The 16,837-nt window shown below is 24.8% G+C and overlaps 1 protein-coding gene across 1 annotated transcript; it reads right to left on the reverse strand.

Moving 5' to 3' along the window:
• Positions 1-7,562: 7,562 nt before the first annotated feature.
• On the reverse strand, positions 7,563-16,509 carry LOC135925674 (peptidyl-prolyl cis-trans isomerase H-like). Its single transcript, XM_065461108.1, has 7 exons — positions 16,358-16,509; positions 16,236-16,300; positions 16,125-16,193; positions 16,042-16,084; positions 13,225-13,317; positions 7,834-7,921; positions 7,563-7,705 (listed from the first exon to the last, which is right to left on the reverse strand). The coding sequence occupies exons 1-7, from the start codon at positions 16,412-16,414 to the stop codon at positions 7,596-7,598; spliced, it is 525 nt and encodes a 174-aa protein (XP_065317180.1). The 5' UTR covers positions 16,415-16,509; the 3' UTR covers positions 7,563-7,595.
• Positions 16,510-16,837: the final 328 nt, after the last annotated feature.

A 16,837-nucleotide genomic window follows, 5' to 3' on the forward strand; every position in this document is an offset into this window, starting at 1 on the left:
TTTTCCTTTCCCACGACTTTTAAAGTGTCTTCCTCCATGTATACAAACATAACGTATATATTTGTATTGTATTGTTTGAATTATGTTTTCATCAAAATTACCAAGCTTGATACATGTTGCTATATGGTAATTAGTAAACACTAGATTTTCATATTTATCTATAGCTTCTCGCAAATCATTAAATGATTCAAATTGTGCCCCAACCTATGAAATAGATTATAGAATAGATAACCTTATTAAAAAAAATATGCATTGTTACTTCTAATTTTTTTTGGGCATGACTAAAATACGCGTCCCCGAAAACTACGCGTCCCTACGCGTCCCCGGTCAAAGAGGTTTAATTTATATAATATTAATATAAAATCTTATTTAGCTTCATAAAATAAGTTAAAAAATGTTTTTTATGATTTAAAAAAAAAATGATATCTTAGTAAAATTTTTAAAAAATTATTTTTACATGAAAAAACTACGCGTCCCCGGTCAAGATATAATTTTTTTTTTTAAATAAAAGCAGATTCATATTTAGCTCATTAAATGAATATAGAAAATGTTTTTTATGATTTAAAAAAAATGTGTTAACTTAGTAAAATTTTTAAAAATTTATTTTTTTTAAAAAAAACTACGCGTCCCTACGCGTTTTTGACTAAACTACGCGTCCCTACGCGGGTCAAGATAGATTATTTTTATAAAATTGAATATAGAATCGTGTATAGTTTTTTATGGAGATTCCGAAAATGGTATTAATAAAAAAAATTTAATTAATTTTCGAAATTTTTTTTTTGACTAAACTACGTGTCCCTACGCATCCCCGGTCAAGATACATTTTTTTTAAAAAAATAAAAACAGATTCATGTTTAGCTCATTAAATGGATATAGAAAATGTTTTTTTTTATTTAAAAAAGAAGTGTTAACTTAGTAAAATATTTAAAAAACACTTTTTTTTAAAATTTTTTCACTAAACTACGCGTCCCCGGTCAAGATAGAATTTTAAAAAATAAATATAGAATCGTGTATAGTTTTTCAAGGAGATTCTGAAAATGGTATTAATAAAAATATTTAAAAAAAAATATATATAAATAAAATTTCCAAGCCAGCTTCATACACATAATAATGGTGGTAAAATTTTCTCAAGCCTGCCAAAGACCATGGTTGGACTGGGCTTGGAAAATATTCCTCAAAATTAATATGGGCTTGGACCTGACTTGGGACAATTTTTTACAAATTATTATGTGTTGAACAGGTTTGAGAAATTTCAAAATAAAATAATTCTCAAAATTATTAAGGTCTTGGACACTTGGAAATTTTTTAATATATAATATGAGCCAAACATTGGTTAAAGAAATTTTTCAAAGACCTGGGCCGGGCCTGATCAAAAAAAGAACCATAAGGATATCTGATTAATGCTATACGATTTTTTTAAAATTTTATTTTAGTTCTAAACTACCAAATTTATTATGGTCACGGGTTTAGAGAAATTTTTCAAAAATATTGTGGGCTTGGACCTGGCTTGGGATTTTATAATATTAAATATTAGCCATAGGTAATCAATAATATTTTAACAAATAATTTTGATTTGGGTTGAAAGCTAATTTAAAAATATTTTCTGTTGCATTAGGAAAATTATTTAAATTTAAATTAACTTTGAAATTGTAACTTTAAAAATTGTATAAATTATCACTGTGGGATATTAAAGATAAAAGGTTATAAAATTTGAACATTAACTTTAAAGTATATTGTGATTATGACTTTAGGTTGTTAAAGTTTAATTTGTTTTTATAGATATATATAGTCGTGTTTTTTGTTAATTATAAGAGTTAGTTGTAATATTATGTAATAAAATAAATATTGAATAAAATACGTTACTTGTTTTCAAGTTGTAAATTTATCGAAACAAATGTCTTAAAATATATAAAAATTCACTTAAATAATAATTGCCTTCCGTATAATTTATTATGGTGGCAGCGGTAAAAGTAGTATGATGAATAAAAAATTAATTATTTTATAATTTTTCTAAAAAAAAATAAATAAATAAAAATTTAGGTATCAATGGTTGATGGAATTGATACAAGTGGAAACTCATGGACAAAATATTATGGAAATGGATTCTTAAAGATCATATTTAATAAATTCTAAAACACGTAAGAGATATAAAATAAATATGACGTATAAATATAAAAACTTAAAGTAAATTAAAGTAAATTAAAATAAAATTAATCAATATGGACTATCCAAAATATGATAATGATGTAAATAAATATATAAATGAATAGGAGAAATTTTTTTTGATATATGAAGTTGAAAATAGTGCTAAGGTATTGCTCCAAAATCTTCCAGAAGGTCTATATTTGGAGATGGACGTATTAATGGAAGCAATAAGGTTACCAACAGGGAGAGATGCAACTTTTGAGAAAACTATGACAATATTAAAATATTTATCTGGCTATAAGGCAGAAAAGGAGATAAAAGAAACACCTAAATTACATCATAATTATTTAAATGATAAAGTGCAAACCAAAAATTATAGGAATAATTATAATAATCACTATGAGTGTAAAAATTGTTACGAAAGACATTACAATAATAAGGAATATAATAATTATGCGAGATTTAACAATAGAAATAATAATCATAATATCAATTACAATAAGTATCGATATAATAATGATAATAATTATAAATATAATAGTATAAAAAATAATGAAGTAAAAGTAAAAAAACCAATCAATGTAAAAATAGAAGTAAAAAAACCAATAGTGAAGGATAAGCCAATTGATGTAAAAATAGTATATAGTTCTTTATTTCGTAGTGATATTAATATTAAGTCGTATGAAGAGTGGAAAACGACTAATGAGTTTAACAAGAGACAATTTTGTAGAATTAACGCAGAAAAAGTAGACATTTATAAAACAAAAATTGTAGAAAAGTTGGAAATTAATACTAAAAATTTTGAAATTACGTAGGTAAAAATATTAAAAAATGATATAGTAGAAACGTTTATATGTAGTTATATTAATCACATAGTAAAATTTGAAGAAATAATAATAAAAGAGAAAAAATGTGATAATATAAATAATTTAATTAATATTGATAAAGATTCTAAGAAATGCAAAAATTTTAAAAAAGTGAAAAATATTACGTGTAAAAGTAGGAATAATGTTAAAAGAAATAGGAGTAGTGTTAGGAGAAAGGATGACAAAATTAAAATTGAACATATAAAAGAATTCTTAATGAAGGAGAGAATAAAATTGTTGGGAATAAAATTTATTTTTAAAAGTTTGAAATTTGATTTTAAGAAAATTTTTATAAAAAAATTTATTAAACTAAAGAATAAAGGAGTTAAATTCAAATTAAAATAAAAAGAATAAAAAAGTACGTAATATAAAATTTTAATTACTTCATGGACCAAAATGATTAATATAACATGTAAATTAATACTATAATATAAAAAATTTAAACAATACTAAAACGCGATTCTATAATCAACATTTTATGATGATTATTATATTCTTATATTCGATTGGATCGATTCTTATTATTCCTAATTATTCTTGATTGACTAATAATAATGATAATAATAACGATGGAGGGCAAACGAGCAATCAAACAAATAACAAAGAGGCGAAACGATCATAACAAACCAACGTAATGAAAACAAGCCAATGATAAAACGTGACAAAAGCAAGACAACGATAAAAGATGAAATCAACAATTACTTATGCAACTATAAAAAAATAGCGAAAATGACAAACTAATCGTACAACGGACGTTTTAGAGAGGGAAGAAGTCAAATAAAATCGAAATCAAAATCAAGTTCGAGGTCAAGTTCAAAATCAAAAGGAACAAAATCGGAAATATTATCTGAGACCGAAAAAGATTTATCAAATATATATATAAATAAAATGAATTTTTTTTTAGCTAAATCTGGGTAATGAACACTGAAAGATACATGGACGTAAACGGATAAAAATCTTAGTGACAACTTCAACATACGATACGATCGATACAATGAAGGGGGAAACTAAAAGAGAGGGAAATGTTGTATTAGGAAAATTATTTAAATTTTAACTTTGAAATTGTAACTTTTAAAATTGTATAAATTATCACTGTGGGATATTAAAGATAAAAGGTTATAAAATTTGAACATTAACTTTAAAGTATATTGTGATTATGACTTTAGGTTGTTAAAGTTTAATTTGTTTTTATAGATATACATAGTCGTGTTTTTTGTTAATTATAAGAGTTAGTTGTAATATTATGTAATAAAATAAATATTGAATTAAATACGTTACTTGTTTTCAAGTTGTAAATTTATCGAAACAAATGTCTTAAAATATATAAAAATTCACTTAATAATAATTGCCTTCCGTATAATTTATTACTTACAATTTTACGCTAATTTATATTTTGATACGCTTATTATGCTACAAGTTATAGTTATAAATTGAATACGAATTACACATTTTTTTCATGTTATAGTATTTTCTGATCTATTTTGATAAATTAAATATAAAGACATAATATTATCTGATTTTCTTTTATAACTTAAAATTAGAGATTTAGAATAATCTAGTTTTCTTTAAAAACTTAAATTTAAAGAATTATCCAATTTCCTTTGACGACTTAAATTCAATGAGATTGAATTATCTAATTTCCTTTAACGACTCAAAATTAAAGCATAGGATTTTTTTTGATTTGCTTTGACGATATAAAATTTAAAGACATAGAATTTATTATTTTAATTTTTTATTTTAGTTATGATTATGTAATTACAATTTATATTAATTAACAAAGTATTAGTAGTTAATTTATTTGTATTCTCTTTAATTCTCAACTACAACATTTGTTACCGAAACAATATGTTCTATGGGCAAATCCAGTATAATTAACTTTCATTATTTTACAACTTTGTCCATCACCACCTCCTTCTCTATCAGATTCTCAAATTGATCTTTGAATATATTTAAAATTATATAAAATCTAAGTTTATTATCCTTCATGAGATTTCAGATCAATGATACATTAGCAGCTGAAATAAAAAATATTTAAAACAACTTAAGAAACAGTGAATCAATTAAACTTTGAGGAGATTAGTAATTTTTTTAAATCAATCTTTTCTTATTTTGATAATTTTAATTTTGTAGTACATAAATCATAGACCATGTGATTTAAAATTGATGACATATTTGGGCACTTTTTTATTATGAAATGGGCAGTAATAAAATAATCAGTGGGAAAAATATTTGGTTGGTAATTTTGGATTTTTAGGCAGTTAATATTTAATTTTCAAGTTTTTATATTTACTTGGGCAGTTTTATTTTTTTACACTAACTTTATTAATTTTATCGATAAAAAAAATACTACCATTTTGATAAATTTACTGCCCAAAAATTTATAAATACTGCCAAAAAGATTAATTTGCTAATAATAAAAATACTACCCATTTTTATTAAATTATTACCCAAAAATTCATAGCCTTTAAAATTTTAACTCTTAGAAAATTATATTTCCTTTTCACATTAAATAGATATAAAAAATAATTTAAAAAAATTAGTGCTGTGAAGTAACGTCAAAAAAGTAACTCCATTCGTTACCTCCTTCTAGACGTAATGAGTAACAGTAACGCGTTTCTTTTTTTGAGTAACGGTAACGCAAAACGTTACTTTATATTTTCTCTTAAAAAATATCAAAAAGTAAAACACAATTATAAAATTACTTCTTTTTATTTTTTAATTCTTAATATAAATAATTTAAACCGAGTTTTAATTCATATCAACCTTCCTTCATTTTTATTTTAAATTCTCGTTGTTAAATTTTCTGTCGAAATTAATATTCAATCAAAATTCAAAGTAAATGTTTATAATGATATTATTATTCTTATAATTTATTTTAAGAATATTATGTCCATAGTACTTACTTTTTTTAGATGAAGATGATTTAACCCTTCCCTGGCCCTAATTTGAAATATATTTTAAACCAATAAAGAAAATTAATAGTACCAAATCTACACTTTGTAAATTATATCCCAAGACAAATATTTTAACCTCAATGTCCAGCAGTTCAAACTTAAAAAAAGATAAATTAATATATCATTAATCATGGAATTAAAATATAAGTAGGGCTGTATCGATATTGAATATCGGATCAGATCAACACTGATATTTAGCCTTTTCCAAAAATATCAGATCGGGCCGATACCTGTAAAAAACCGATCCAATCTTTTTTTTTGTTATGTATATTTATTTTACATTATAATATTTTCTAAATAATTTTTTTTTAAACAATGCAAATGCACAACACCCTCTAAATTTTATTCTTTTCTAAAATAGATTTATAGTATTTTAAAAGTTTTTTTTATAAATAGAAAGGAACACCCAAAGTTTTAATTATCTTAAATCTTTTTAAATAATAACGCCAAAAAAATTAATTAAATAATTATATTTATTAATTTACTTTGTTGGGGCATTTCCCTTCGATTAAGCTTCTTATCAGAAAATAGGACTGTACTGATATTTAATATAGGATAGAATCGGAACCGATATTTAACGTTTACAAAAAATATGGAATCTGGCCGATCTTTTTTAAAAAACCGATACGATTTGATATTTATTGTTTTTGGTATTTTATAATTGTATATATAATCATATATTTTTTTTATTTTATAAATAAATTTCATAATAATAAATTAATGAAAGGAACTAATATATAATTTATTTGTTGTTATGTTTAAAAAAATAGTTTAAAATTTTACACTATTTTATGCTAAATTATTTGCAAAAAGAAAAGGATTTTAGATCTAACGAGTCACATTCAGTTAATGCTGCTAAACAGCTCGATTTAGCCCATTTTATATACGAATAACTCAAAATTTTAGCCAAGAATAAATTACCAATGCTTCTTGATTTTCCCCACAGATATCAGAAAGATTTGTCCTTCTATTGGCAAAATTTCGAGGCATAGGCAATAATATTTTGGCTAAAATTTTGATTTGGCCTTTTTAAAAATCGCCAATGGAGTTGTTTAACAACACTACATTCACCCATAAACATTGCAAATATTTGTAGAATACTAACTTATGAAAAATAAAATACATTTAATCATTCGTGAAAGTTAATTGGCTTTTTTAAGGTAGAAAAAATTGATATATTTGTGACATTAAAGAATAGATAAATAAAAATCAATATAAATATCGGATGGATGAAAAATTTGTGGATCGACAAAGCCCTATCAGAAAACTTATGAATTATGAATATATAAAAAAGAGGAAATATAGAAAAATTCAATCATCTTTTTTTTAACTTATAATTTACGAATATTTATAAAATTTCGAATAATAATAAGTTTACTATTCGACGAATATTTTTCCTCATTGTTTCAAATAATTGCATTCGTAAAATACGAATCGAATTTCGAATAACAAATTCGTTTTAGGTCTAGAAAAATCAGCATATCCTTAAATATAAAGGCATATTCTAGTTATAATATAGTATATAACAATATAGCTAATGTCCTATAATCATTGGTTAATATTTTATTCACATATTTCTTTATTAATCATAAAAATATTATATATATTTTTTAAAAATACAACATTCTTTCTACATTTCTCCACATTCACTAATAGTGACAGGAATTTTTGGCTTGTTGTTAGGTCCTGTTGGAACATTCTCCATTTTCCTTAAAACTAATAATCCTTCAACAACTCTACCTAAATGAGAAGATATAAAATATTTTATTTTTAAAAAAAATAAATAAATTAAAGGAGTAATAGAAATTAAGAATTATTTTATTCATTTATAGTTTGCCAACCAAAATGATAAAATTGAAATAAATTACCAAACACAACATGCTTCCCATCCAAAAAATCGCATTTCCCACAAGTGATAAAAAATTGACATCCATTTGTATCTTTACCGGAATTGGCCTGTTTATAAATTTGTTAGTTATATCTTTATTTTTTTTATCCAGTAATTTATTCATTATTTCAAAGAAACAACTTTTATACATGATTAATAATTTATACTAAATTTCTTCCTCTTAATAATCCTTTCTATATCTAATATTTTTAAGTTTATAGTTATTCAATTTCCTATATGCCTTAAGATGACCTATAAAGCAGGGTTTCGAACCGTTTAGTATAACGGTTCGGTTCGTTCCGGTTTTTAGTTTAAAATTTTATAAAGGTTTTGTTCCATTTCGGTTTTTTAAAAAAAAATCATATCGGTTCGGTTCGGTTTATAATTTATAACGGTTCTTTTCGGTTTGTTCCGGTTTTTATAAATTTAATTTTAAAAAAAATTAATCATTAACCATGTATATATTAATTTTAGAGAAAAATCTTTTTAGTTTATAATTTCTTATTTAATTTATCCATGATAATCTAATAGATATTTTTATTAAATTTAGGAAATATAAATTAGACAAATTAGTTTTTTTTTATTTTATAAATAAATAAGATAAAAACAAACATGCGTAAATACAATAATGAATAAAATAATATGTATACTATACTATTTAGGTTTAAAAAGAGAATTCGAACGGATAACTAAAATATTTTTAATATTTCAGGATTTAATTTAGTTCTCTGGGCAGAGAGTATAAACTTAAGGCTTGAAAATGCTCTTTCTACGGAGACCTGCGTAACTGAAACTGCTAGCACAGTTATGGCTAACTTATAAAGTTCTGGCATACTATTCTTTACATTTTCCCAATAATTCAAAAGATTAGTATCTTTTTCTAATCTCTCTATATTATCAAATGAACGAATTATATATTCTATTTCTATACATTTATTATAATTTTCGATGCCCTGAGAATTATTCTTATTAAGACTTTCATGCGACTTTAATAAATCTTCAAAATCATCATCTAAATTATCCTTCGAATACGAACACGTAGGCATAGTATTTAGAATTTCAATATTCTGATTATTTAGATTTTGTATCAAGTTCCAAGTTTTACAAAGATGTTTTCTGGCGATCTCTCTTTCTTCAAAAGTTAAAAATACATTACTAGGGTCGAGATAAATAGCCGAGCAAAAAACTTCATTTTTGAAATTTATTTCTCGTGCTTTCATCGTAGAAAAAGTTTGGCAAATGGAGTGTTTACTTTACTCGTTTGCATGAGACATTTGATCCACGCAGCATAAAAATCGCTCATTTGTCAATTGTTCACTTTGTAAATATTTTGTCAAAACATAAGCTGGATATAAAGCTTTTAATATGTCACTAATTATTTTCCATTCATTCTCTGATAAACATTTTTCGCGATCGCTTTGGAGCGATATTTCTTGGCAAAAGCTTTTTAACTCTAGTAATCTCTCCAACATTAAATAGATAGAGTTCCATCTTGTGCAACAATCTATTAGTGGTTTTTTCAAATTTAATTTTGAGAGAATAGCCATTGTTGTCTGATTTCTTATTTTTTTGCAGATGTTTCTTGCTTTATTTATAATGACAATTTCATTTGAATTTTTAATGCAATCATTAATTGCTAATTGAAATGTATGTGAAGCACATCTAATACCTATTAATATGGATCTGGCATTTGGTGCAAGATTAATATTTTCAATATTAAAAAGTTCTTTATTTTCATCATGAATTATATCATTATTATTTAAATCGTCATTATCTATATCATTATTATTTAAATCATCATTAATAAATAATCGTTAAGGTCATCATCTTCATCATCTTCTTCATCGTGTAGTATTAATAGCTTAATTAACTAAATCATATTTGCTGCATTATCGGTGGTTATTGTGTAAATCTGCTCAATTTTTATTTCATATTCTTTTAGAACATCTAGAATAATTTTTTTAAGATATTCTGATGTGTGTCGTTCTTTAATCACTTTCATGCATAGAGTCCTTAATTTTATTTTTCCGTTATTTATAAATTGAATATTGATCCCCAATATGGACCTATCATATCTAGTTGCTATATCTAATTTTAACGAATTAAGTTTTTGATATACTTCAGGAAAATTAAAATTTTAAATTTAGGTTAATAATTTAAAATTAATTATTTTTAAAACCGTTTTGAACCGGTTTAAACCGGTTCAAAATATTTATAACGGTTCGGTTCGCTCTTTTAATATTTTCTTCATAACGGTTCGGTTAAGGTTACGGTTCAGAAAATCATAACGGTTCATTCCGGTTTTGCGGTTCGGTTCGGTTCGAACCCCTGCTATAAAGTAACAAAATTGTTTCTCAAAGCTCGCTAGCTATTTTCTAAAAACTAGTTAAATATCAATCAAACAGAGTTTGGGAAATTTTTTTTTATGCATGAATATTACTAAAGATTGGTGATAATCATTTCTAGCAAGTTTCATCAACTAAACTCCCTTTCAAAATTTTTCTAATTTAATTTTACCGGAAATAAGAAAACGTTAGGAATATATTAATTTAAAAAAATTAATAGCTACAAAATGATGTTGTGCGTAATTTTAGGCTTTCAAGAGATAAATTTGTGAATTTTGATGACATTCTAAAATTTGAATTTTCCCAAAATTTACAACATAAATAAGTATCATGTCAAGTTTCATTTTTTAAGAAGGTCGTACGAAACACTTGTGGATTTCACATGGAACCACCTTAAATAGTACTGAAATTTATTATCTTATATCCACCCCATTTTTTACTATATGTGGGTTCAAGTTGCAATATTTATTATTTTATTAGGATTTCTATTGGATAGACAGTAGATGATGTTTAAAATTATCACTATTAATGGTTTTTATATCTATTTATGGTGAGGATTTGAAAGAATGTTCTCTAGTTTTTCTTTCAGTGAAACTTGTTTAAATTTTTTGTTCACACATGACCAAGTATCGTATCAGCTATTGAACACATAGTGTTGCTAAGTAGAATCTGAGTTTAAATATTTAACTTTACAGCCAATTTTGTTATCAGTGACTAAAATCCAAGAGTGCTTGGTGAGAAATTATATATTGTTATGACTGAATTTCAACATTTTTTAACTCAATCTTTCTTGGATGTGAAAACATGAAAATATTTGACAAGGAATATGAGCCTCATACAAGTATTGAAACATCATTATTACCCTCTAAATATAGAAAAGTGGGTCGAAGGGGAAGTTAATTATAATAAAGTAGTTAGAGTGGGATCTAGAGCTGGATTGAAACAAATGGAGAAAGTTGTAGATTTCAACTTAATTCAATGTAAGATCGCGCCTAACTTGAGCACATATTTAAATCAATAAAGTAATGACAGACAATCCTAATTAAATATAATAATCAGTAATTATTTACTCTAGTAAGCAACCCAGATGTGAGCGCATTCTTAGTATTTATAATTATTATAGCAAGTGTTATACTTGCAAACCAATTTGATTTTATAATTCATTTAGCAAACCGGTTCATTTCTATTAAGCAATAAATCTGAAGATATTGCAAAAATTTAATAACCAGTTCAGGCGACCCAGCACCAGCACTGACTCTAACCAGAGTTGTTAAACCCTACTTTTTAAGGTAGCGCACTATCGCCATCGTTATTTGTCAAAAAAGTAGCTACAGTTATTGCTACCCATTAAAAAAAGTGGCAGACTGTTAGCTACTATTTTTCAAAAGTAGCTAGATACTTTTTGTAAAAAAAACTGTTTTATTTTTTGCTTAAAAATTGTATAGTATTATAAATATTTAAATAGAGTTAGTTTTGATTATAAAAAAATTTATGTAAAAAGACTATAATTTATGTTAAAAAAATAAATATTTATGGTAATATTCATTTTTTAATAATATAATCATTTCTAAACTATCATTCCCATATCTAAAGCGACAATCAGAAAGTATAAATTTCGAGAACTAAATAAACTCTCAAATCACTTGAGGGCAAGGCAGCATTTAATTTACTTACTTTTATTATAAGAAAATTTACTATGAGTATTTTTAGATTTAAAAAACGCGTCTAGATTTTCTATTATATTAGTATCCTTTATTTCAAAGAAATTATCAGTAAAAGTCGTTTTTGTAATTGTAACTAGGGCATTTTTGTTTGGTATAAATTATTCAGCTTTACCATGAGCCTATCACGTTTATCTTTAGCATAATCGGAATTGATATATGGCCAGTTTAGTTTAAAATTGGGATGAATCATAAATTTTATTTGCAAGTATATCGTATGTTTTGTCTGACAGTCTATTATCCTTTTGAGGGCTAATGCTACAAGTCTTCTTTTTAAAGTCTGGCCTGTGATTCCAAAATAAGCTCTAAAAATATATCAGATCAATTTATAAATATAAACAAGTTTTTACCTTCTGCTATGTTTCCAAATATCTGCCATGGTACATATATAGGATATCTCTGATAACTCTGCTATTAGAGCATCTTTAGTCACTTCAAAGTTATCTGCTATCTTAATTATTAGTGTTTGGTAACATAAAATTGTTGTACCAAGGGATAGAGTTTTAACCATCATGATAAATGATGGATTATCAACCAAGGACATTGGCTGAGCTGTATCAATTATAAAATCGACAATGACTTTATCAGCCAGCATCTGAGAAATATTGGCATTTGCAATATTATTAATTAATTTAGCTTGAATTGAATGGATGTAGTCTCTCCTATACTAAAATTATTACGATGTTTTTCTATCTTTTTAAAACAGTTGGCATAAACATTCTTATAAAATCTATTAGAATTTAAAAATGGCAATTACCTTTAGGTGTTTTTTGAAGTTAGCTACTAGATTTATTTAAGGATATATATTTTTTAAAATTTTAAACAAATAAATTTGTAGCCACCTTTTGTTTTTACAATTTGAAAATATTTCTCAAATTTTGGAAATGCAGAATGAGTATTATTGGTATCATGAAAAATTTATTCCAGGGTGCTTTCCATTTCATTAACATCATTGTCTGACTCACTTACATCGATTTGGATATCCATTTGTGATGACATTTTAAATAATACACCAGATCAGATGATTTCGGTTTATAATACAAATTGAAAATATAAATTTAATTTCAAGATTAAACAAATAAATCATAAAAATTATAATTAATTTTTCATGTTTATAGTTACATTCATTATATTTTGTAGCTCGCTCTAAAAAATAAATAATTGGGAAAAAGTAGCGTGCTATTAGCTATTGCTACCAAAAAAGATAGTGTGCTACAAGTAGCGTGCTACTTTAACAACTCTACCTATAACCTAATTTAAATAATATATTTATATACATAATTATAATCAAAAAATGTATTATACCATAGAGAGTAGTCCTGGTTTATCATGTTTTAGTACAAAGTTTTCATCCTTAAAGTTCCCTCCATATATACTCATAACACCTGTACCATCATTCTATAATCAAATATATGTGAAAATTTGGAATTTAATAGGAATATTTTTAATTAGGAAATTTATATATAAAGTAATAAAAATTGTTCAGAATAAATTATGTATTAAAAAAAGGATTAATGTAAATCCCTTATATTATAGAAGAAATTTTTTACTTTTCATGCTTTTGAATATCGCTCGAGTTTATTATTTTTAATAAGAAGCAAATTTTTTGACTGATTATATTTAGTATTTCTCTAAGTGCAGATTATTTCGTAATTTTAAAATATAAATAGTGCAGAGAACTGAAATAAGTGCATTTTTTGTTTTTCTTCATCACCATTTATTTAAAGTTTATTTTTTTTGGTGACTATAGGTACTAGAGCTCTGCAAGTTCTACTGGCCCAAAATGTTTATTTTTAGTCTGACTACACTCGAAATTTGTTTATTACAAAAATAATGGACAAAATACCAAATTGGGAATAAGGATGATATTTCACCCATTTTTAGAGATTTCTTTAAGAACTTAATTTAAATCAGGGATATAAACCCTTCAACAAAAAAAAGGGTCCAGGTCTGGGTATAATAATAATTTAAAAAAAGTCATTTCAATATATACACATTCATAATTTACAAATAAAATTTTTTAAAATGATATAATTTATATTTTAACTGTTTTATTCAATCGCACAATCATAATATCTTCTAAAATATCATCCTTGAGATTTCCATGTAAATTAGACTATATATTTCAAAGATGAAAATCTACGTTCTATGCTTACCTAAAACAGATAGTCATTAAATTATTGTACTTGCATGGCCGGTACAGATGACAATTCTAGACAAGATATATAATTCTGGATATATTGAAGAATTTTAAAATATTTGTATTCCTATTTATTCTCTTAACTTCTGAAAACTTTTCTATTAAGATGCAATAGGCATATTTTGATCCTCTATCTGATGATAATTTGTTTTGTTCTCTATCTAAAAGTAAAATTTCAAGATAGTCAATGTTGCTATCATTTTAATCACTACAACCAGTATGTATTATTGTCGTAGTCTCCAATATATTGTAAATAATGGAGTTTTGCGTAAGCCATAAATTCTTAAGATAGTCTTTAGCCATTTGCTTTTGCTCAATACTCAATAAAATTTGATATCAGGGTCTAAATATATAGAAGCATATGCAACACTATTTTGCAAATATTGTTACTCTCGAATATTATGTTTTCTAATATTTCATACGAAAGGACTAGTAAATCTTTCTAAATCTAACCAGCATCTAATCCATATGCCAATGCCATGAAAATCAGATAAACATAATTGTTATGAATGATCTTAAAGTTGTTATTTTTAAAGGAACTAATAAACTAGTAAGGTCCTTTATTTGGCACCAATCATCTTCCGACAAAATGTTCACATGCTTCTATAATAAAATAATTACAGAAATCTTTCAAACTTAATAATAGTTCTAGCATCATACAAATTGAGGGCCAACGTGTTGTGCAATCTAATATTGTCATTGGCCTTTTTATTCATTTTAATATTCTTACAATTGTGGGAGTTCTTAAATATTTTGCAACATCCCTTGCTTTAGTTTTAAAATTATTATTTTTAGGAAATCATTAATAGTCAATTGTAGAGTATGGGCTGCACATCTGATGCAAATATATTTGTGGGAATATCTATTAATAAATTTACATAATAAAATATTATTAGCTACACTAGAAAATAATTTTTGATATCAATCTCTAAATAAAATGGAAGTCCAGAAAGAAAATTGAAAGAAAAACGCGAAGATAAAATAAATAATAAAAAATTTTATATTATTTAAAAAAAAAAATTTTATATTATTTTTTACCCAGAACCCTTCACTTTTAAAGAAGGGTCCAGGTTCACATCCCTGATTTACCTAGCATTTATTAATATCAATTTCAAATTTACTTTAAAAATTAGGAGATATAAGTGAGATTACCAATTTTCCACTGTAATATGGGAATCAAATTGGGGAAGATAATATTTTGTCCATTTTTAGAGATATTTTTAAAAACTTAATTTAAATATATGTGTTTAGTTCCTTAGTATCTTTTAATATCAATTTCAAATACACTATAAAAATGTTCTAGGAGATATAAGTAAGATTCACAATTTTTTGCTGTTTCCATACCAAATTCATCAAAATGATGACTACAACTTTAAATGTCATGAACCCTAAAAGTTTACAACATTTTTTAAAGATTTCTATTTGAAAATATTGGAAAAACACTAAGCAACATATTCCATATAAATTTATTTAATTTATGTTTTTTATGCAATTCATTTTGTTCATATTTTGACTAAATTTTTTTTATCTATGGGGGACAAAGTTTACAAATAGTACTCAATTATTTATTAGGACCTTTTCATCTTGGTCATCAACATTAAAGACATAGCATATGTATTCATAAAGTATGTGTCTTAAATAATATTTTTAAATAAAAATTATTTGGGTGGAAAACATGTTCTTATAATATTACTCATGAGCTAATAATAAAAATATCAAAATTCCAAAGAAAACTCATAGAGGACATGATGCATGCAATGACATTGTCATTGGATATATGATGAATAATGTAAAATACAAGAATTCTAGATTATCATAAAAATTTTTTAATTAAATTATATGTAACTGATAAATCTAAAAAAATTTTTTTGATATAAAACATGTTTTTATTGTTATTTTCATATAAAAAAATTATTACTTACATTTAGAAAATCCCCACCTTGAATCATAAAATCCTTAATAACCCTAAATAATTGATTAGTCTTGCTATTAGAAAAATGTATACCTATGAAATGTAGATTTTTTAAAACCCATAGGAATTCCATCTTTTTTATGCTCCCCTGTACAAAATTGCCTTCATTTTAATATTAAAACAAAAAATTAATATTTGTTAGACCTAAAATTTTCAGCAGTTTTAGGGACAATATCGGCATAGAGTTCTATCTTAACTCTTCCCACTTCCTAAGGTTTATAAAAATAGAGAATAGCAAGCTATAAATGTAATATAATTAAACTTACCGTTGTCCCAACCATAATATCAAAGAAAACTATAGGATTTGCAGGATTTCGTATCATCCTTTCGAATATAATGTATCAGACATATTGTCATCTATCACCTTCATGTAAATTCAGAGGGTAATGATGTGTAACGTTGAACGCTATTAATTTTTTATGATTTTTGTATTCTCGGGCCAAACGCTAGCTGTGAATGAGGTTACCCTGCATTCACAATTAGCGTGACTTCTTGGTGAAGAATAGATTTAATTCGATTTGATTTAATTCATATTTTACGAATATTTAATTTATACTTTACGACAATTAACATTTAACGAATATTTGATTCGTATTTTATGAATATTCAATTCTATTTTATGAATACGAATAACAAAATATTTTTTATCCATTATTCGGTCGAATTATTTATATAATTGAAATTATTATGCTATTCGAAATTATTCCTAAATATTCCTAAATATTCAAAATTATTTGTATATTCTA

This window comes from Gordionus sp. m RMFG-2023, chromosome 3 (assembly GCF_954871325.1).
Source record: "Gordionus sp. m RMFG-2023 chromosome 3, tfGorSpeb1-WG-v2, whole genome shotgun sequence".
Taxonomy (NCBI): domain Eukaryota; kingdom Metazoa; phylum Nematomorpha; class Gordioida; order Chordodea; family Parachordodidae; genus Gordionus; species Gordionus sp. m RMFG-2023.

Coding starts and splice junctions, on each gene's coding strand:
- LOC135925674 (XM_065461108.1), bottom strand. CDS start 16,414: ATGATACGAAATCCTGCAAATCCTATAGTTTTCTTTGATATTATGGTT. Junction 16,301..16,357: donor ATATTATGGTTGGGACAACG/GTAAGTTTAATT, acceptor TATAAACCTTAG/GAAGTGGGAAGAGTTAAGAT. Junction 16,085..16,124: donor AAAAAATCTACATTTCATAG/GTATACATTTTT, acceptor TCAATTATTTAG/GGTTATTAAGGATTTTATGA.